The 23,736-nt window shown below is 42.3% G+C and overlaps 2 protein-coding genes across 2 annotated transcripts; one reads left to right on the top strand and one right to left on the bottom strand.

Annotated features, from left to right (window-relative positions):
• Positions 1–19,546, bottom strand: ppp1r14c (protein phosphatase 1, regulatory (inhibitor) subunit 14C; the record flags this gene model as incomplete). Its single annotated transcript, XM_079214958.1, has 4 exons — positions 1–75; positions 2,691–2,723; positions 3,771–3,854; positions 19,310–19,546. The coding sequence occupies 4 exons, from the start codon at positions 19,544–19,546 to the stop codon at positions 1–3; spliced, it is 429 nt and encodes a 142-aa protein (XP_079071084.1).
• A 1,084-nt stretch (positions 19,547–20,630) lies between these two features.
• Positions 20,631–22,928, top strand: iyd (iodotyrosine deiodinase; the record flags this gene model as incomplete). The annotated part of the gene is made up of 5 exons (XM_079216005.1): positions 20,631–20,832; positions 21,673–21,870; positions 22,005–22,164; positions 22,448–22,604; positions 22,746–22,928. The coding sequence occupies 5 exons, from the start codon at positions 20,631–20,633 to the stop codon at positions 22,926–22,928; spliced, it is 900 nt and encodes a 299-aa protein (XP_079072131.1).
• Positions 22,929–23,736: the final 808 nt, after the last annotated feature.

Raw genomic sequence — 23,736 nt, 5'->3', positions numbered from 1 at the left:
TTATAGGCCCTTCTTAGTTGGCGCACTGAGTTTTCTCATTCCCCTTATCCTGCCCAGCAGCTCACGGACAAAGATCTGCAAGGAAGAGAAAAAATAGGTAGGAAGACAGTTGCACACAGACGACACACAAGCAAACACGCAGTCACAATATGTATCTATTTCAGATTAAGTTAAATCTGATTACTGAATGCCCCCAGTAAAGAAGAAGACCATAATTTGAATCTTTGGATTCCTACAATCCATCTTTATCTCTCTATTTGATTTTGCAGAATAAACCTGCAAGTGTTCTGCTTTTATTTGTGTGACGGTGGTTTGATTGGAACGTGATCGACAGAAGTTGGGTCATATATAACTGTTGAGAACATAAGTAATTGGGTTCACCTTTAAAGAATAGTTTGACGCTGTTGGAAATACACTTCTTAGCTTTATTACCAAGAGTTAGACAAAAAGATTGAGGCCACTCTCTTGTCTCTATATGCTCATTCTAAATCTACAACTAAATCTACAACTGGCAGGTAGTTAGCTTAGCTTAGCATAAGAACAAAAAACGGGAAAACACCCATCCTGGCTTTGTCTGAAGGTAAAAGATGTGCCTACCAGCACCTCTAACGCTAACTCATTAACATGTTATATAAAATAGTAAAAACCAGACAAGCTGTTTCCCAGGTTTCCCAGCCTTTATGCTAAACTAAGCTCCGACAGACATGTAAGTGGAATCAATCTTTTGGCAAGAAAGAGAATAAATGTATTTCCCAAAATGTCAGTCTATTGACATTTTATTTTGAGAAAAATAAAATCACAGCAACAAACTTCAATTATGGTGGCACTGCCCTTTGAATGACAATAAGAAAATACTGATTATGAATAGGGATGGGTATCGTTTGGGTTTTTTCCGATACCGGTGCTAAACCGATACTTTTAAAACGATACCGGTGCCTCAACGGTGCCTGAACCGATACTTTTTTATTGCCATAATAAGTACATACAAAACACACTTCAAACTACAGCTTCAAACCTTTTAACTTCAAACTATAAACAATATATATTTAAAAAAAGAACAGACACAAGCATCAGGTGGCCTGATGGAACCGTGTACAACAGAACTCAGACACTGTTGGATCCTAAAACTGCTGCTTTACTGGACTACACGTCATCATTAATATCAACTGGAGAGATTTGTTCCATCAAGCCGAGGACGGACGTTCAAAAGCTCGTGCTCGTGTCTCCAGCGATCTCTGTGTGCGCGCGCTGTGTGTGTGTGAGCGCTGGAAGCCCCGCCCCCTCGAGCCCCGCTCTGCATGCAGGCAGACAGAGAGTAGAGCAGCGAGTGCGCTCTGATCCGCGCTATTTTAATAATCGTTTTTAGCGTGCGGGTACTGCGCTACCTTTTTAGTATCTATATACTGTGCAACTTTACAGAGTAGTGTAAAAAAAAAAGTATTTAAATCGGCTCAGGCACCGGAAGGAAGCACCGAAATCTGCGTTGCTTTTCGGTCCGGTAGGTACCGGACGTGTTGGTACCCAACCCTAATTATGAAGACACTACGTCAGTGAGGAGGGAGGACAAAGATAAGCCACATCTTGGGTTTAAGATAGAAGTCGTGTAGAGGTCCACAACGGTGTAAGTGCGGTGGCGAATATGTTGGACTATCATATCCCTTATTATATCAGGGGTGACTGCTCATGACCCAGTTACTGATGCCTCCCCCTGCTCTCTCTCCCTCTGTACCTCTCCTTCTCCTCCTCCCTCCCTGACACACTTGTCTGTCTTTCTGCCTCGAGCTGTCTTTTCATATGTTCCTCTGCATCCCTCTGTTCCCTTCTCTTTGTAATAGCTTCTATGCCTCACTTCATCTCCCGCTATTTTCCCAGTGTACCTTTTTTCGTAACAGTGCTCTCGTTCTTCCTTTCATCCTCCCTCCATCACTCCATGCCATTTATCTCCATTGCTTCTGTCTTTCACTGTTATTCTCCAACTGATGCCTTCTCTGTGGAATTGTTTTTGAAATGGCATCTGTGTGTGTGTGTGTGTGTGTGTGTGTGTGTGTGTGTGTGTGTGTGTGTGTGTGTGTGTGTGTGTGTGTGTCACACGTATCATCGGCTGTCAACCTGGCTAAACACTCGTGTAACTTTGGATACCAATGACCTTGGAGTGGTTGCGTGTGTGCACACACACACATTCGCAGATGACAGATGGGTAGTCCAAGCAGGACGAGATCGCTGTATGTAAAGGTAATGTGATTGGTCGGCGCTACCTGTAATCACCAAAATTGCTTAAACCCACCTCACCCGAAGCCAAACACTTAACATCTCTACAGACACACACATACACACACACATACTAACCTAACTAATAAATACAAATGTTGTGTTATTATACAAATATTATTTAGCTAACAGTGTCAAACAGCGCCTTTTGTGTGTTAGCGAGTGTGTGTGACTTTTAGTCCTTTAAAGTTTAAACCCCTTCAGCGTATTCAGGTCAGGATGACATTGGCAACAGAAGATTAATGTGTGTAAGTGTCACAAGACATTAATTAACCACACGTGCACACGATGCTTCAACATACAGTGCTCTATACGCTGCAGATCGACATGTGAGCATCAATAATGTCTATCTACACACACAAGCTGCTGGGTCGATGATGTTGAGCGTGTTATTGTCTGACAGACGCACTAAACATACTCACCTCTGTTGGTTTGTAGCAGTCTATTAATGATTCCTGTGTAAAAAAGCAGAAATAGAAGAACTGAGTCAGATGTTGAGGGATTAGATGTTTTCAAACGTTATCTTCACAGGTCTTGTATTTTGCATGTATTCACTAAGATAAACTGTAAAAAGTTTGTACAATTCAACACGCTCCGTCATTGGTTAGTGAGCATGTCAGGCTTTGGTATCAGTCTGCTAATCAAGGAGAAATACAGCATACAGTAGAAATGGACACCGATGCAGATTTATCAATCAATAGTTATCAATTCAACACTCACTAGACCAGCATGCAAAGCAGGATTTTGGAAAAAGATAAGCCAGAAAACATGCCGTCGACTCTTAAAGGGTAACCTGACATTTTTCAACCTGGACCCATTTTTCCCATGTTTGTGTATCTAAGTGACAACTGGGGACAACCCTTTTTAAAAATTGTCTCAGTATAGAGGGAGAACATTGCAGACGACAACCGCTAAACAGGCGGTAATGTAATCACTGGGGCAACTCCTCACCATCAATTAAAGTCCTTTAGAGGGCTTGTTTTTGTCACTGACAGGCTCAGGTTGTTATTATAATTGTCTGGCAACATTATGGAAAGGACCCTACAGAGAAATAGAGCATTTGTATATTCCTTTTCGCTGTGTTAAGGTGTCATGTGATTTGTTGCAGGAAGACAACGGTGGATACATGAGTGACAGTTGGAGAGAGGAGTGACACGGAACACAGTTTGTTGTGTTGGAGGACAGAAAGTGTAGTCTAATTTAATCTATGTCATATCAATATATATTTAGCTGAATATGACTATGTGGGTGCAACACCAGGTTTCGGAACCAGACACAAACACACAGATCAGATCAAAAGAAAGGTAAAGAAAAACATTTTATTTGTGTTTCCCTGTAATCCCTCAATACTGGACCAATTTCAAAAGTTATTGTCCCCATTTTTCACTTTGACACAAACAGATGGGACTATAGGGACTCGGCTGAATAATGACAAAGTTCTCTTTTTAAGGTGCATTCAGTTGATGTGTAGGTAGAACAAACACACAGTCTCAGGGGTATACCTGTAGTTTGCTGGCTCTATCATCGTCACTGCTGACCTCCAACAGGTCATCGATGTCTATCTCTACCTCGGGCATCTCTTCCTCCTGAAACACAAAAACACTCTGGGTTAGTGAGCTGCTGAACAGATTCCTGTCAAGGCGAGAACAACCAACAAGAGAGGGGAGGCAAATGGGAAATTAAAAATGGAAAACTAAAGAATCTTTGTGTCGGAATTATATTCATAAAACACTGATGCAATAACTTGTCATGGCTTTACATTCTTTTTTCTGTTTTTAGAAAATAACCCCGGACCAAAACCAAACCCAATTACACCTTCTCTCATTATAGTTCCTTTATTTCACCTCTGTATTCAAAACGCTGTTTCTACATTTCTGCACTCCAGGCTCCAAACCGCTCCAACACATATTTGCCTACTAGCAGCAGACGTCATATGGAAATGTCATTTTCCTGCGCCGCGCTGCCGGGGCCGGGCCGTCTAGTGGCTCGGTGGTTAGAGGCTGTATTCTGCACAACACCACTTCAAAGGTCCTGCTGTGCTTCTGGTTCATTTTATATAACCGCCAGGCTTGTGCAAAAGAGGCAAACAGGGAGGATCAAACCTTTCCTCCCAGCTACCACTTGATGTATCTTCAAAACTCTCCCTTCTGGGAATTGAAGGCAAAGATACACTCTGCAAGTGCAGCTTCTTTGTCCAAATGGTCTTTACCAACTGCAACATACTGCTTGATTGCAACAAAATGGAATCTGCAATTTCGCCCCAATATCACAAGGAAGTACGTCCGCATTAGACAATTCCGCACCTCACAGTTTACGTCCAACGCCATTTATTGTCATTCCAGGAAGTATTATAACCTGCATTGTGGGAGGTGAGGGTTAATGGGCGTGTAGCAAAATGGGACTTTCATGGCGTAGACCACCATTTGAGTCACGTTGCAGACCTGCAATTAGGTTTATGTACCCAAAACCACGATCTTTCGACAACCTTAATCAAGTTCTTTAGTTGCCGAAACTTACGATATCTAATAGTGCGTCATAACCAATATCACGAACAAGAACAAGCAAGAACTTAAAACATGTTGGTACTGAATATATTTAGGTCTCTTTTATAGGATTGTCCTAAATGGACTTTCTTGTCTCCCTGGATATTCAGCATCTCCTTCTACTGCATCCCTGTGCAATGTTCTCTAGCCTAACTCTCATTATCTTCTATCAGTGCAGTCAGGTCCATCTTGAAGCTCTATTTAGTATCATTTTAGCAGTTGTGATAATCCCACTAAGAATCACCACCCAACTCTTGAGCTTTTTGTGGCATTCATCTCTCAGTTTATTGATTTGGTCGTTTGGTTGAATCCTAGTGGCTCTCACATATTCAAATAAAACCATGGCCACCTTTTTCCAACACATACATTCACACCGGTAACAAGTAAATAATTGCCCTATGATAAGCCAATCATATATTAAGGTTGTGTTGCTGTTGGTGTGTTTGAACGTTTCTCACTTCCTGAAGATAAAAAATGTATTCAATGGTTGTCTACAATTGTTAGCCATAAACAAACACATGCTATTTTCGATTGAACATCTTTGTTGGGCAGCAAGCAAGCATGTGATACCTCCTTTGGTGCATGGTGGATGATCCCTGGTTCTCTTTGCATACGACACAACACTAAAACTGATTCCTGTGTGTGTGTGTGTGTGTGTGTGTGTGTGTGTGTGTGTGTGTGTGTGTGTGTGTGTGTGTGTGTGTGTGTGTGTGTGTGTGTGCTCCTTTATGCTTTCGCCTGGAGCGTGCGCTGGTATTCAGACATGGGAACAGAGAGGATGGAAGGACGATTTGATTATGCTCTCAGCATTAAAGCTCAGTCACTGTGATTTCACTTTTTGCGTTGGTGGGTTGATGTGCACAGAAAATAGAATAGAATTAGCTCACAATTATACCTTCTGAAATTACAGTACCAAATGCTAAACAAGTGGTAAGTGTTGTACATGATGTGCTCGATCTTTGACAGCACGACTAAAAATTAATTAACTGTTACAACTGGAGTTGTTAAACTTAACTTAAGGATGAATATTAAACAACAGTGTATATGCTTCACACACACACACACACACACACACACACACACTTGCACAGAAGGCTACCCCACCTTCATCCTCGCTTCTGAGCCGCTAAGAGGCATTTACACAACCTGCATTTTAAGCATCTCAGTCTCTCTCTAGACGAGCGTCCCCTTTGACCTCTCGCTCTGAAATCACTCTCCGTGTCTTAGCGAGAGGGTCTCGCTCTGAAATCCCCCCTCATTAAGGAAACAGAAAAGGAAGGCGGAGAAATGAGGGGAATGTGGCAGAACATATCAAAGCCTGTCATCTTCTTGTACAGAAGTGAGTGGATCCAGAGGACTGAGGTTATATGCAAATGTGAAAACATCATGGGAGTTATTTCAAACTGAGAAGAGAGATTAAATGGATGGACTATGTTGCTATTTAAAAGTATCAAAATCAGCTTTTTCTTTCCTCTCTACTGTCCAACAAAGCTCATATCCATAGCCACTTAATTATTTAAGATTAAGTCAATATCATATACCTTTATCATGCCATCGAATTTTGCAATTTTGGAAGAAAGACCTGTTTTCTGCATTTGAAGAATCATTTTTGATGCATGAATATCTTAGTGATTACGTCTGTTAAACCACATAAATAAGAAAGTAGCAAATTTGAATTATTATGAAAAAAAATGTAACACAGATAAACTAGTCCTACTAAAAGGTAGCTTTGCCGAGAAGCAGTAATTACGCCTTGTCTAAAATTCACATAATGTGATGTGTTTAAGATAACGGTACCTTTTAAATCACCTAAACGTAAGCAATTAAGGATGAGTTCATTACACTAGCTCATACAAGAAAGCTAAAGAAACAGAAAGCATTTTGTTTGTAGATACTGTCTTTGAGTTGTAAGCTTTAGTGCAGCATCTACATTGTTTTAGGTTTCATGTACAAAGTCTTCAAAGCTTTTCCCCTCAACTTCCATGCTTGGTTCCTGCTCTCTTGTATGCCAGTATGGGCGGAGAAAACCATTTAGGTGGCTCATTAGAACAACTCAAAAAGGCCAAGCAAAAACGTTCTCAATATAGGCCTTAAAGGAATTGGCAGACAAAGATGAGCAAGTTTCATTCCCTCAGAACAGATTAAACTCATCAGAGATCCAAACTAGAATTTCAAGAACGAATCACAACAGACGGCTGCTCCTTCTTCAAAGGTCAGCTTGTTCACACCTGACAGCAGCTACACCTGCCAGTTGTAAAATATGAGCAGAGCACTGAGATCACGGCCTCGGTCATGAATGCCATAAAACAGAAAATAAAAAACAACAGTGAGTGGTCTCCTGCCTGCGTACTGTGGTTTGCTAGTTTATATAGGCTGCAGAGAAAAGATCTCACCTAATAATAAACATGAATAAGTTAATGTATCTATAGCAATGTGGTATTACTTGTGAGAGAGACTTGTCAGTAGGCAGTCTGTCACCCTCTGTCACTGTGATTGGTGATGACCAGGACAATGGCCTGTGTGTGTGTGTGTGTGTGTGTGTGTGTGTGTGTGTGTGTGTGTGTGTGTGTGTGTGTGTGTGTGTGTGTGTGAGGCATGACTGCAGGCAATAGCCAACGACGTGCTACCACCCATCATAGAAACTCTCACCATAGGGCTTCTGTCAATGTGGAGCTTGTGAGAAAGTACCTAAGTGTGTTAAGTACGCTGACACTGCAATGACAGGAATGGAAACACTCGCACACTTAAGATGCAGATAAACACGGAAGTTGTCGCTGTCCTGCTGGTGATTGAGAGTCTGACATAGTTGAGGTCACACCCACTGCCACCGGGGAAAACCGTTTTCCATCTTGCCAGCAGTGGAAGGGTGACAAAATGACAGCACACAATGCCTGGAGACAGGCAAGACACACATACGCACACTCACAGGAATACGTAAACGTACCGCCAAAACAATATCTAATGTTGCACTTATTTTGGAAGACGGTAGATAGAACAACATACAGCTCATACAAAAACCTCATCCTAAAAAAGCTTGGTATTCCTACACCGGGTGCAGAGATGAAGAAACAACCTCAGTATCATCATCAGTTTGCCTGCAAGCATACTGAGGATGTCAGTTGCAAACTACATTAAATTTTTTGTTTTGTTTTTAGTATGTTGGACAATCGCACAACAAATAATGATGAATGATTTTTGAATGATGAAAAAGTAGGTTGTTTCTGTGAAAAACGGTAGCGAATACCAAAGAAATGTAAATAAATGCATGACAAATATTTTGTTTGGTCATAATATTAAAAAAGTCTTACTTCTCTGTGAATAGTAAATGCTTAATGCTAGTAGAAAAGTGTGATCTCTGTATTAAAAGAGGGCACTGGCAACATTGTGTATAGTTTACAATGTGATAGTGTGAAATTGGGCACGGGATTATGAATGTGTGCGTTTGCATATTGAAGAAAGACACAGTGATGAAAACAAGAAAAGAGGCTGTGTTGTGTGTATCTTATGTGTAGACAATGGTGTGTGAGAGATAACAAGGAGCAAAGTGTTAGTTCTAATGAACGCAACTTTGAGTCGATTTTGTGTGAGAGCCAGCGAGCAGAAGAGAGCGAGACAGGCCCGCCAGTGTGTTTGTTTTTGTGTTTGCGCAGAGAAAGTGTGTGCATGTGTGCATGTGTGTCAGACTTGTTTTCACCAACAGCTCAGCAGCCGACAGCATTTTTCAGTCTGGTTCCCCTGCAATGAGGTGAATCAAAGTTAATGCAAGCGGCCCGACCCTGTGACTCACCACAAACTATTCAGACTCTCTTCAAACACTCTCATTGTACAAAGAGTCAAACTCCATGTGACAGGGAATCACTTCACTCGGCCAAGTGATTCATGATCGTTTCTATTCATAGCCTTCTTGCGTGAACTACACATACTAGCTGCATTGGACGGTGGCAAAGACTTCATGAATAGAGTATTGCTATGGTCGCTTGTACAGAAAGATATTTATGTGAGGTAGGTGCAATATTCTTTTTTTTTGTGCATGCACAGGTTTCACAATCTACCAATAATGATTAGATAATGGCCAGGTGGCCAGCTGCTAACTTGCCGAGATGGCCTCTCAAGGAATTCCCCAAAGAAGAAGCACACAACACAACTGTCCCCTAAAAAAGTAGTACAGCAAAGAACAAAATAAAAAATAAATAAGTTAACTGACCTGCAACTTTATTTTTCCACCTCTATTTATAGCTGACAAAGCTGTGTTTGGACTGTAATCAATGCAAAAATGTAAAAACAATAATGACCAACAACCTTAAACATACAGCATATACTAGGGCTGAGCGATGTAGAGGCAATCAAATATCACATTTCATTTAGCTGACGCTTTTATCCAAAGCGACTTACATTTTTGCTCTATACACCGTAGACACAGCAACGGGGAGCAATTAGGGGTTAAGTGTCTTGCTCAAGGACACATCGACTTGGAGTAGCGGAACCTGGGCTCAAACCACCGATCCTCTGATTGAAAGACGGGCATGCTAACTGAGTCACAGTCGTCCCAATCACAATATTGATATTGGGATTGTAGGGTTGACCATTTGCGCTTTCACCAAATATTTACACAATGACATTTTTGATAAAAAGGCTAATCATCAAGGCAAATTATAGAATAGCTGACAGGTTACTACAGAACATTACTTAACTTTACTGTAATGTAGCCTCTAAAACCAGGAAAAGAAACGTATGCGATATTATGATAATACAATATCTAAAATCAAAGGCAGTATCTACTCTCATATCAAAATATCAATAATATATTTATATTGCCCAGTATGATTATCTTGTTAGTGGTGGTGCTAGGTCCACTATACATCTCCTTACAAGCAGTTGCAGAGTGGGATGCTACTGTAGCGAGAAGGACAATCATGGCAGCCACAGATGCTGAAAATGGAGGCTTACCAGTCTATCGGTTGTCATTTTCTCTCAGGGCATTTTCAGTGTGTGTGTGTGTGTGTGTGTATGAGAGAGAGAGAGAGAAAGAGAGAGAGAGAGCGAGAGCGAGAGCGAGAGCGAGAGAGAGAGAGAGAGAGAGAGAGAGAGGTCATGTTCCAACGCTGCAAAGAGCACAGGGACATTCAGTCTCTACCTGTCTCGGTAATACACTCAGAATGTGTCTGACATAACTTAGATAATATTGTGAACTCACACACACAATCTGAAAAGGTTTCAAATCAAGGTCAACAAAATAATTACACCCACGGCATCTTTAATCAAGTTTATGCAAGTGAGTGATAAACATTATAGAGAAAAAGAATTTCAGTAGCCTTGAAATATAATAATAATATTGTTGGAGACTATGGAGAGATGAGATTAGATTATGAGCGAGGGATACAAATTTGCAAAAGGGAAGCGGACAGATAAATTGGTCACTGTGATGATGAGGCAAAGGAGGATTGTGCAACACAGTAAAAGCTCACAGCTCAGCTGTTTTCCATTTCTACGCCGCCTTTCTGTGTCACATCAAAGGGATGAGTTCATCTGAGGAGCCTGTGTGAGCTGACGGAGAGAGAGAAACTACTGTGTGTCGGAGAATGGAGGGTGATGGATGGGACAAGTAAAAAATCAAGGTATACAAAAGGACAAAGTCCCCCTTGCTGAACAAAGTATAGGAATACAAAAAATGTATTATAGTATAAACTATGAAGTATTTTGTGAAACCCCTACTTGGAACAGTAACGACAGAATGTGCAATGGTTGAAGAAGTGTTTCGACTCTGCAGCTTTTTCCTCCCTCCCTCATCTTCGAGCACCTCCCTCCTCTCCTCCTGCGATGCAATTTGCTGAAACCATACAGCGCGGATGATGTGACTTCACTGGACAAAGTTAGCTGCTGCAGCAAAAAGCTCTTTCCCACGCTGATTCAGCTGTACTCTAGAGGACATTGTATATCAGAGAGGGGAACCGGTAGAAAAAAAAGAAGGCTGGGAGGGAGGAATTAATCCTCAAAGGAGAATCCCAGTGGAAAATAACAATGCTTCTGCATGCTGAATTTGGGAAGCTAATCGTGGTGTAAATGTCTTAATCCTTCATTCACTCCTCATTGTGGCGGTTGTAGTCCTGATGTAATTTTCCTTCACACCTTCCATTAACTCAGCTATATGTGTTGGTATACAGCCATGTCTTCATTTTGCACCCCCAATCACTTTCTGGGGAGAGAGCCACAAACTCAGATGTATAGAGCCAAGACAGCAAGAGGTCAAAGGTCGTCCCACTAGATTGCTATATAGATATACATCAGTGCTTGCCGGATACTGTAGGACCCCCCCCACACACACATACACCTTTCCAACATCCACACCAACTTCATGCCGTGGTTGGCCAGCCATTTATTCCACAACTATATCGCACTTTATCGCTGGAAAGACAACATCATCTGCAAACAGCAGAGATGCCACTAAATGCTGTCACTAAACTGAGGACTCTCCCAAAACCTCAGAAACAGCTTTAAATGCACAAACAGGAGATTTGAGGCCTACATATCGGCACCCACATCCACCCTTTAACAATTCCTTGTGTGGCAGCTGCTGACGCACACATGCTGTGTTATGCTACTGCTGCACAAGGTCAAAATCCCTAAAATCCCCTCACCCTCCTTTCGTCAAAGTCCTGATTTAAAGCCCAAACTAAATATTGTTGTGGATTCAACCATGAAACCGCCGGCATCCGTCATGCGACTCTATTTCATCGTTTTGTGATTTGTGATTCATTTTACTGTGTTAACCGGGCACACGGCTCCTCCTCGAGGCTAATGCATTGACAGTCGGTACCAATTTGGACCTTTGCTCTCGGTGCCAAGCAAAGCTTACAGCCAGACTGGACTTAAAGCTTCAATAGCACCAGGGTCATACACTGTCAGCCAGTCAAATTAATGGATTTATTCAAATTCAGAGGCAATTAGAAAATCCTTTAATGTGAGGACATCGAGTGGAAGCAGGGATATAGACGCGATAAACCAACTTGAACTTACTTTGCACACATTTCGTAGATAAGAGTTCTTCCTTGCTGATTGGACCATTACCACTGCTGCCGAATGTGCGCAGTCCTTCATGCAAAGGTGGACATCCAAGTAAACGCACACCAGCATGAACACACCCCGCTGACTTTGACAGTCAAAACAATAATCTTCCTCTGCTCCGTCTTTCCCTCGGTCTCCCTCTCGCCGACACGTGTGAATGACGTCAATGTTTTTGTATCTTTTCGCCGTGCCAACCACAGAGAGTGAGTCAGTGTTTGTGCACAGCCAGTCTATAAATTGTGTCGGCCTCCCGACAATGAAACCAATGATTAACTGGATCATCTTGGGATGGGAGGGGATGTCATGGAAAGACAAGAAAGTCAGTGTGTGAGTGTGAAAATTCAACATCTCTTACCTTTCACGGTCTCAGCGGCTTTCCATCTTTGCAACTCTGGTTGCACAATTTGCATCCGGCATGTCGCTCGACTATGATTGCCAATTACACTCGCCACTTAAAGATCATTTCTATTGCCGTCCGACTATGTCTTGGGATTCTGGCTATATTTGCAAGACGTATAATTCAAGTTAATAACCGGCAGACATTTTGCTCTTTCCACATCATTTTATTTTTCACCCTATCCATCTTTATTTTCTCTTCTATGCAGCTTGCAGACGGATATGTCTCCCTGGGGTTTATAGAAACATCTCAAACAATCACAGCATAATATATTAGCGCATAAACACAGCATACAGGGTTAATAGAGTGGGAAACCATGAAGGACCAGGAAGAAAGGTGTAGGCTAACGGCAAGAACAAACTTGCTCATTTCAACATTTTATCATAATGTGCAGTGCTCTATTCTGTGGGGAGGTTATCGCACTCTCGAAGTAGCAATTAAACCCTTTCGTACACTTGGAAGGCACATGTGATTAATGGTGTCAACTACAGACATAAAATGGCTAATCCACATGTATGTGAAAGCCACGTAGATGACAGCAGAACAAAACGCTCAAGGGAGAACCACTGCAAGGAGGAGGAGGAGGAGGAGGAGGAGGAGGAGGATGGAAAACAGGTGGGTAGGTGTCCCGGTGGGTCGGAAGTTGAAACCAGAGAGGAGGATAACGGTGGAAACATGAAGCATGGATGAGGCATGTTTGAAATAAAAAGGGGAACAAACGCATTGTAACCTTTGTAATAGATATTTGACAGTGTTCTGCTGTTTACAACAGCTGGTGGCTATCTGCTCGCTAAAAGGTCGTCTTGTCAACACCTCTGATTTGTTTAGCAGCAGATGCAAAGAGTTGCAGGTGCTACGTGAAATGTGGCAACAACTCGCTCGGACACAGACGCTAAGCGAACGTCTATTTTTGGGCTGTGCAGTTTAAATGTCTGCCATCCCCAAAGATAACAAACTCAACAATGACCTTCCGCGCCAGATCCATAAACACATCAGGGTCATCCATTAAAACAAACATCCAATTGACTAAACCTCCCAGTGGGTGGATCTGTCAGCCTGTAATTAAATGAATGGCATATGCATGTATGTTTCTTCCCCTTTTTCTGTTTAATTCCCGCACTTTCTCATTACTCATTCCCCTCGCTCCCTTTTCTTTCTGTACAGTTTTGACCCTCAGCTGATTAACTGTAACAGGGAGGCCCCATTTCCAAAAATAACGAGGCAATCAAGTTTAGCCCAGTGAGATTAAATCCCATCCATCAACTATCAGAGGTGATGGATGCACATTGTAGTGGGCTAATGACGGGGGAAATGATGAAGACAACCCCATAAACCATCATAACAGAAGCCTAGATCATAAAGTAGTGGTTATCTACACCTATATGTGTACAATACAGTAACTTTAATGGTAACGCAATGCCTTTGTGTGTCAATTTGTGTCTATTCCTAAATGTATTGAACACTGCTAATGACTTGGCTTGAATTGCACTGTTTACTCCTCCTGCGCTGCCCAATGACAATGAGGTTCACTTGATACATGGCCATCCTTCAAACGTGAAAGGCGAGTAAAGTGTCATGTTATTGACAAGGTCACAGGAAAAGCAAGGGGGAGGAGGGGATAATGATACAAGCAGATAGGGATGAAGATGTTTTGGGGGGAGGGGGAGGGTTCAACCTAGATGTCAGTGTTGATGTCAGCAACCAAACGCACATTCCTTTGTCCACAGAAGCACACAGAAGCCTTGAGACAGCCTTCCTACACAAAACAGTGTGGCAACTAACCAACCCCCCATCTTGAGGTGATGATCCAGAGAGAAAGAGAGCAGCAGACAGAAGACCTATCCCAGAGAAGATGCTCCATCTCTTACTTCCTCTTGCTCCATTTAGTCCAAATATGCACATTGACCTATGTGTGTGTGTTACAATTGGATACAAGGGCTCGTGCTCATCCATTCATGGAAATGTACCCTTGACTGATCTGCCCAAAAGCAGCGTAATATCATCAAGCCCCCCCAAAAAGCATGTTGAGCCTCCGATACACGCGTTGATAAAAACCTCCATAGACACAAACACACGTGGACACACACACACACAAAGCCTGAGGGGCAGAGCGCTGCATGTCGGCAGTGTCTGTGCTCGTACACATGAATACACTTCAATGAGTGGGGCTGTATTGATGCAGAGCCATGGAAAAGTAGGGCATTTCAGAGTCCCTCATTCTGCAGCATGCACCCCAACAGCACACACATGAAACTGCAGAGTCAGATGTACCGCTCTGTTATTCTCTCTCTCTCTCTCTCTCTCTCTCTCTCTCTCTCTCTCTCTCTCTCTCTCTCTCTCTCAACAGCCTCCATTAATTGTGTTGAGGTGCTCTCAGACGGATATCACTGTGGCGACCGATGTGCCTTTCAACAAGACTTGACCACGGCATTAATCGGCCCTCCAATACAGTTTATTCTGGTCGCTCAGCGGGCTTGGATGAGGCCAGCTTCTTGTCAACACATGCTTCACAGAACATGGGCTAAAAGCTTATTTTTTTTGTTTTTATAGATTTTAACTTCAAATATGAACTCAATATTAGAGCTGAACCAATGATTGAAATTGATTATGATTTTAAATAGAAATGCCAGACATTCTTGAGTTCCAGGCTCTCCAATATGAGGGTTTGCTGCTTTTCTTTCTATTGATCATTTTGGACTCTTGGTTGGGCAACATGCCCCATCCTTAGGCTTCAGAAGATATATATGTTGCTTTTGTTCTTACATTCTAGTACCAAGTAGCACAAATAATCTGTCTAAATGGAGATATATATTGATTCACTGCTGTTTTACATCAATGGTGGACAGGAGCCAAATGCCTATTTAAACAAAAGTGAAATAACCAGTGAGGAGAAGTACTGACTGTAAATTAATTCGAGGGGGAAAACACTGCAGCACCATATTTAAAATGTACTGCAATTGTGAGCGGTGGCTTTGTCAGACCACAGCAGAGCAGAACATGAGAAGGAGAGAGTAAGAGGCTGTTTTCCATGGCTGCGCTGTATCAAGAGCTGCACTGGAAGCACAAGGCGTTTCTCTATCCTCTCTCTGTTCTTTGAACAGCAACATTAACAGAGGCAACATATCCCAGGAGAGCTGAGGTGATCCATCTCTGACAGAACTCACTTTCTGTTATCCTATCGTCCAGAGAGAGGAGGACGAGGACAAGGAGGACAGAGGCTCAAGGCAAATTAGAACCAAAGTCAGAATAAAATATATTAAAATAAAAGATACAGAAAGAGGAAATAATTAAATTGTTAAGTAAATGTCACACTCAGCCATATTTCAAGGTTGAAGAAATAGTTTGACATTTTGTGAAACAGTCTTTCTAGCAGAGATTTCCATGTGAAACTTGATACTACCCTGTCTTAAGGAAGCTGTAGGTCAAGCAGAGGTGAGCTTAGCTGAGCATAACGACTGGAAACCGGGGGTTGGCTCTGCCTCTGCACTTAGGTCATTGGATGAGTTAAACAAAAAAAATATACTCTGTTGATTAGTGAGCTTTAGAGATGCTGGTATAAGCATAAATGTATTAACTTTAATATGGTAAATCAAGTCCATCCGCTGATGTAACCTGCTAAATATATCTGCAATTACCTCTTGGGGCTTGTCGGATCTATTTATAGGGACCTTCTTTGTTTTACGTGGCCTTATTGTTATCTAAAATATTTGTTTTGTGAGGCCTTGCTGTATTTATAATGGTGATTTGTATTTATTTAATAATGCTGACTTTTCATTTTGATAGGAGTCTGACCACTTTATGTAAGCTTTATGGCCATATTTGTGATTGTTACTAAACAGTGTTTTCTATCTCCCTATGATATTAGTGATTGCCATAGAGTTAGGTATTAAAACCTTCCTTTTTAAGATATGAGGTGGGTGGTTGGTTGCAGCCAGTCTCTATTTAAGACGGCTTTTCATTGTTACCAATAATTTGCCCAATGAAGGTGTAGTCTCGATACAACGCATAAATAGACAGAGCAGTTGTCCCTTTGTCAGTCTTTATGCTAAGTTAAGCTAAGCTTAAGTTGATTTCTGTGGAGGGAATACGATGTTTAGTTATACTTTGAGCTCATGAAGATGCCTTAAATCAGCCGGCTTTTCTTGGACTTGCCGTTATTGTGTGAGAGTTTAGGTCTTTATACACACACACACACACACACACACACACACACACACACACACACACACACACACACACACACACTATGTGATGCTCTCTCCTACCTATTAGGTTTTCTTATGAAACTGATACAGAGGCTGACCTTCACGCCAAACCAGCAGTCTCCCCATCTCTCTATCACACACACACACACGCACACACACACACACACACACACACACACACACACACACACACACACACACACACACACGCACGGTCAACAAAAAAAAAAATACACACCCACATCTAATTTAGATCTGGGCATGGAGGTGTGAACAGGCGTGAAGGGAGTGTGACTTCCTGTTTACCGGCACGTGACCAAACATCATGAGTAGAGCAGAAGCCCAGCTGCTCAAACAAACACCATCATGTATCTATTTATGGACGGACAGATGAAAGCAAGCCTCAAGAATGCACCACAGAGACAACATGTCAAAATAATGATGCACTGGTTTCATTCCCTTCCATCCTCTGAAACGCTGCCAGCTTCCATGTCTCTCTAGCACCAGTCAGCACCGTGCTTATTGCAGCAGCCAGCATGATATCAGACCGGCAATAATGCCAGAGAGCCGGGAGATTATCAGGTGATATTATCCCATTTGCTGTGTGAAAGACAGAATTTGAGGAGGTGTCATGCTGCTGGAAATATCTATACTGAAATTGAGATTGAAGTCTGGGGACATGTGCAGGCAAGAGGGGAGTCTTTTTCAACAGTAATTCATCACTATTGTAATGCTACAATAGTGAAGTAAAAGATTGATTTCCATCCAGAAATCCCAGCAGAAAACACGGATTTGTTGCAGTGTTTTTGACTATTGAGCTTTCTGCATTTGCATTAAACATTACCAGCCGTTGGAAGAGGAAGGCAAATGTTGCTCGAATGAGATGCACTCCAGCCCTCATCGAAAACATCAAATAGTCGATCCAACATCGCACGACTTGTAGATCAAGCGCACCTGCTGACGGAAGACTGACACGCAGCCAAGAGCTCGTCCGGCTTTGAAATGTAAACCAGTTCACACTCAGACTGGCTATGCAGCTCGTTGCAACTTAAGTGAGAACTCCCAGCGGGGTTATGAAGAGAGGATGAAGCCTGCAAAACAAGATTACAGAGGTAAAAAAACAGCAGCTTCGGGTTATAGATGGCTACAAAAAGATGAAATATTTGGTGATGTTTCGGTAGATGGAAGCAGTTTGGAGCTGCGGGGAATCGTAATGGCTTTGCACACACGCCGACAGCCTATTTGCCTTTGGTATGGGGAGATTATTTGCATTGCAATACTCTGTCAGCAGACAACTGAGACAGACAATCATGCTTGATGTTGACAGCCAGTGTCCTGCTGTGATTTGTGCAGGTGTTTCCCTCCTGCACATGCGCACACACTGCAATTAATCTTCGTAATAGTCGGAGATGCGTCGCATAAATGAATAACCGCATGCACCTTCTGCTTCATAATTAAATGTGTGGTGTCATCTGACATTTTCATGTGTGCATGGGCACACGCTCACACTGCCTGGTTTCTTCTCTGATTGGCTGAGTCTGAGGCGACAGACGCACTGTATGCCTGTGGTGCGTGCGTGCGCGTGCGCGCTCTTGTGCAGACCCTCTGTTGCGAGGAAGGGGGTCAGAGCCAGAAGAGGTGATTGGCTGGTGAGGAGAGTCACAGCATCAGCACATCCTTAACCCACTGCCCTTCTTTCCTCTCTCTCTCTCTCTCTCTCTCTCTCTCTCCCCCCCTCCCCCACCCCCCCCCGCCAGCATACTGTGGGTCGAGCACTCATGCACTTACACATCACCTATAGAATCCCTCGCTGCACCCCCATCCTCCCCCCATTCCAAAATCTCTTCCTCCCCTTTCTTAAATGTTAAAGAGAGCGCAGAATGATGGGGCTGTCAATATCGTCTGGCAACAGATCATCCCTCGAAAGGTGAAATGGGTTGAAAAGGTCAGAATTGTACCTCAGAAAGACGACAGGAATTAATTCCAGGCGTCGCTTCACACAAACAGGGAACCTGAAACACTGCCATGGCCTCTTAACATGCCTCTTGCTCTCGAGGACTAAATCCGAAGTGAATACCAGCGACAGGGAATACACAATGACTGCAGAATTCAGTTTCTCAATCTACACCTTGAACATCATTTTGGGAATATGGACACAATCCAAAAAGATCGAGGCGACATGGTGCGTAAAAGGCGCAACCGTGCGGTTTCCCTCTCCCCATTCTTGATTTGGTTCAACCAGCCATCACTGTTTCCCCTCAACGACAGAGACGATACGAGGCGTGTAAATAAATGCATTGTGTCAACGTCGGAGTGTAAAGAGCAACGTTATTAAAACCAGACAGCTTCTGTGTCGCTTTGACGCCCCTGTTATTCTCGCCTCAGCCATGCAGACAGGTATCAGTGTTGCAGAGGACAAAGAGACATCAATAAACCCAAAGACACAGACTGTTTAATGGAGGGTGATGGGTTCGCTGTAAAATATGGGGATGGAGGGAGGGGGGCTTTTATTTTCGACGTTTTTTAGCAAAGACAGAGAGTGGCATCGAAAATCCCAGATGAGCATGCATAACTGATCCATGATAATGTGACTCAAGGTATACAGCACGCGTAAACTCGGTCAAGCAGAGCAGGTGTTCACAAATTCACTATGGTAAGTGAGTTTAAATTTGATATCATATTGGGTTTAAGCCATACATTCATCACCTTGACGAATCGGGTATTCAGGACCAGTGTCCCCGTGTGTCATTCCGCCCAGCTGTCTCCCGATAGACGTGCATATGATTTTGTGCGCCCGCTCACCTTGTGTGATTTAAGATGTGCGATCCACTCACCTCGCAGTCATACAACTCGCTGAGCTGCTCGATGATCCACTCCTCCAGGACCAGTCTTTTCCGCAGCTCCTTCCTATCGTACTTGACCGTCACTTTGCCCTGTCTCCTCTGGACCGGGTCGTCGCCGGTGGAAATGGGGCCGGACCCCACGCAGCCAACTCCGGGCGCACCTTGGAAGAAGACGCGGCTGCCGGCGGTTGGCAGCGGGGCGCTGGTCTCAGTGCTGGCGGCCGACATTGATTGCGGGATGTTTGGGCTTCTTATTTAAGAAATGTGTGAGTGAGTGAAGACCGCTGTGTCGAGAGGAGAGACTGAGAGCAGCACAGCAGACAGGAGAATGGTGGGAAGCTTTTAAACAGCTGCTATTTAAAGCGCAGCGCCGGAGACAGCTGAGAAGGCGGAGCGTACGCTGCAAGAAATGAGCATCTGAGGCGCTTGTCTCGTGTTCAAAATAAGACCGATTTGCATTTTTTTATTTTAGGAAGGAAAACCTTTTTTTTCCCTGTTGTTGAAGAAAAAGTGACCTTATAATATGTTCACACAGTCGGTAAAATAATAGCTAGAATGTAAATTAATGTCAGCCAGATCGATTGTTCAAGCACGATGAGTGTCAATGACATTAAAGTCACTTTACCTGGACAAGATCAAGGTTGACTTGCTTAAACTTGTTGTCAGAATAATAATCTGAATCTTGTCTCTCCATCTTTATTTGCGAGAACATAATTTTCGTTGTCGGCCGGATTCGAACCTGCGCGTGGCGTGAATCTTCCAGTTTCCAGCACTATGTTTCATCAAGGGACAAGCAGCCTAAGTGTAAAACATGAAAATAATATTTGTATCCATTGTTGTGTTCACCTGAGACTCCAGCAAATATTTCCGCCTGCAGGGAGAGTTCTTTGCGACACCTGCTGGATTTATCACATACATAAGTCATCAGATTCTGATCATATGGATACCGTATTTATTAAACATATGCAGACTGATTATTTTCCTTCAAGATATATGTTACATCGACATCATTTGGCTCAATTTATGTTTATCCTTACACATTTACAACCCATAGTATGAGTCGGTTTGGTCGCATAGTTGCCTGTTAGTGACACCATGAGGATATAAAGTGATTAGTCAGAATGTGAACTTTAGACACAGGGAGAGGTGGTGGGTTTTCTTTGCATAGAGCAGTAGCCTGTCACAGTTGAGCAGAGCTTCAAGTTTTAAGGAGGCGTTTCCAGCTCTGACTCAGCAAAAAAAAAAAACATTTAACAAAATATAAAAAAGGACAGATAATAGGGGGATCTGCACACCAGGTTCGCGCTCCGTCATGGCTCTCCTGTCGGTCCTCACGCCGATCCTGGCGGTGGTCCTGTGCTTCGTGATCGGCTTCATGCTGGTGAGGTCACGTGAGACAGAGACCACTTCCACGACCTCCTCTGGAAAAACTGAAGGGGCCCTAAAAGCGGACTTTAGACCGTGGGTGGACCACGACCTCCAGGACGATACAGAAGACAAAGGGAAAGAGGACGGTAAGAGCTGAACACACTTTTATTTCACAGGCAGGTGGAAACAAAGTATATGTAGGCCACAACCACCATCTCACAACACCGTATAAACACATTTGGAACAATGTGAAAACCCTTTGTCAACAAGTGGGACAAAATGCTGGATTCAGCATATTCATTCCAATGCTCGGTTAATCAATAATGGCCTGCTGCCAGCATAGAGATAACAGAGAGCGTGACCTTTCTGCATTTCCATTTGAAATCGTGCAATGTATGAAAGACTGCACGAAATTAATATTTTGTACACAAAATGTTGACATTTTATGAAATGGTTGTTATACTTTGCAGATTATGATGAAAACAAATAAATTCATATGTTATACCTTTAACTTTATTCCTCTGGGAAATTCGCCAGCTAAGTAATTAAAGGTATAGCTCCCTTACCAGCTGTAACGTGAAAGTGATAATTATGCATCAATAATTACAATCCAATAATATAATTACACTATTCTAAAGTGGGTCATTCTACATAACGAGTACTTTTACTTTTTGTATTTTCTTACTGTTACTTTCACGAAAGTAACATTTTTAATAGAGAATTTTTCATTACAAAGGCAACATATTTGACTATTTTCACTAGTGGGCATTATCAACATTATACTCACATGATGCATATTACAATACATGTTTATGATTCATCATATGAATACAAAATGTTTTCTGATGAATTATCCATTTAGCTTTAAAGATGAATTGAACTCTCCAAGAGTATTGATTTGACCAATGCCCTAATTAACATCTAACAAGGAATTCCATTAGCAAAGCTGTTCAATGGTCCTGCGTTTGTGCCTCTCATTCTTTTAGAGGATGGTGATTGGGTGGACAGCAATGAGGAGGAAGACGTTCTGCACGTGCCCTTCTCAGCACCAGGTTACCCGGAGGAGACAATGCTGGAGAGATCCAAGGATTTTTACACTCTGATGAACCAGCGGAGGACTGTTCGATTCATCAGTCCAGAGCCGGTCCCACGAGAAGTCATCAATAATGCCATCCTCACTGCAGGCACGTGCAAATCTAAAGAGGACAAATGGACCTCTTTTAATCCGCTACGAACCAAAATTGTAAAAGAAAAAACAACTAATGTTTTGGTCTTTTTAGTCCCTTTCTGACTGCTCACCCCTCCTTCCTTTGGACAGGCACGGCCCCTAGTGGAGCCCACACAGAGCCCTGGACGTTTGTTGTGGTGTCAGACCCAGAGACCAAGCACCAGATCAGACAGATTGTGGAACAAGAGGAAGAGGTCAACTACCGTCAGAGAATGGGGGACAAGTGGGTCATTGATTTGGCCAAATTTAGGTGAGGACTTATTCCACAATAACACATTTATATTAATATATTTGTAAGAGAACTATAATCGTACTGATAGAATTCAATCCCCATTCCCTTATCATAAATCCCAGCCTGACTTACACAATGATTATTAGTCATTATGAACCAATAGAACTACAATTTCTAATGTCATTCTTATTCTTATTTGTTATACGGCTTAGGACTATGATGACACACAAACAGAACATACAACAATAACAAAATGACACACGTCTTCCCCTTTTTTCTCACAACTTCCTTCCTCATGCAGGACAAATTGGATCAAGGAGTACTTGGATGTTGCGCCGTATCTAATCCTCGTCTTCAAACAAATCCATGGGATCCTACCAGATGGCAAGAAAATTACACATTACTACAACGAAATCAGTGTCTCCATATCGTGCGGCCTCCTGCTGGCTGCATTACAGGTCAGGAATAACATCACCCGTTGAAATATAAATCAGCCAATCCCTGGTTTCTTTCAAACAAATGCAACTATGGATCTTCTCGAAGATGCATGCAATCCCCGATAAATGAACATCTGTTCTCTCTGTCTATATTCTAATCAGAACGTGGGTCTTGTCACTGTCTCATCGACGCCCCTAAACTGTGGGCCCCAACTTCGGCTCCTCCTCAAACGGCCAGCCAATGAGAAGCTGTTGATGTTACTTCCTGTTGGTTACCCTGCTGGTGACGCCACAGTGCCGGACTTGAAACGCAAGCTTCTGGATGATATTATGGTGCACATATAAAAGAATCAGCAAGTGTGGAAAATATGTTTTTGCTTTGCCCGCAGCTAAAACAAATCAACTAAATATATACCTAATGTGATTAAAAATGTTTTAATTGTCTATTTGTAAATACATCATTCATATTTTACTGAAAATGTTTGCTCATTATCTTAATCATTCATGATTATGGTTACAGAATCAGGTGTATAACCTTGTACATCGATATATAGGATGAGATGTCACTGCATTATGGCCACACTAGTACACGTGTTAAATAATTCAAATAAGCACAAGGTCAACTGCGCTCTTAACAAACTGAGATCTAAATGGTTTCCAGCACTGCTGCCAAGAATAAAGTACATTCTGTATTCAGTTGTTTGTTCTGGGCTTGCTTGTGTAATTAAATTTGTAACTAACTGAGCTGAATTGTAATGTCCTTGCGCATTCAATTTAGAGTTTGAGTAAAGGTTTTGTCTCATAATAATGACCTACTGTACTTTATTAAAGCCACATCAATTATTATGACTGAGAAATCATTAATATATATTTATTGCGTTATTTGTATTATATGGGTGCCATTAAATGTTTTCAGAGGGGAACAGCTCCTCTCAAGGAGTTTTTGATGTTTGACATCTTTATTCTTTCAGCACATATTCAATATTATTGTTTTTCTGCAAAATCATGACCCAGAACCAAACAATCCAACACTAAATTAACATTGCAATTAAAAAAATCAAATAAAAATAAAGTACTCAAGCTGGGATTTTTGTAGGACTTCTCAGCTAGAATTCCATCTCCTTACACCCAAACATTGAACAAGGTGTTCACA

Source organism: Taurulus bubalis (genome assembly GCF_910589615.1).
Source record: "Taurulus bubalis genome assembly, chromosome: 3".
Lineage (NCBI taxonomy): Eukaryota > Metazoa > Chordata > Actinopteri > Perciformes > Cottidae > Taurulus > Taurulus bubalis.
This window is presented reverse-complemented; position numbering and strand designations above follow the sequence as displayed.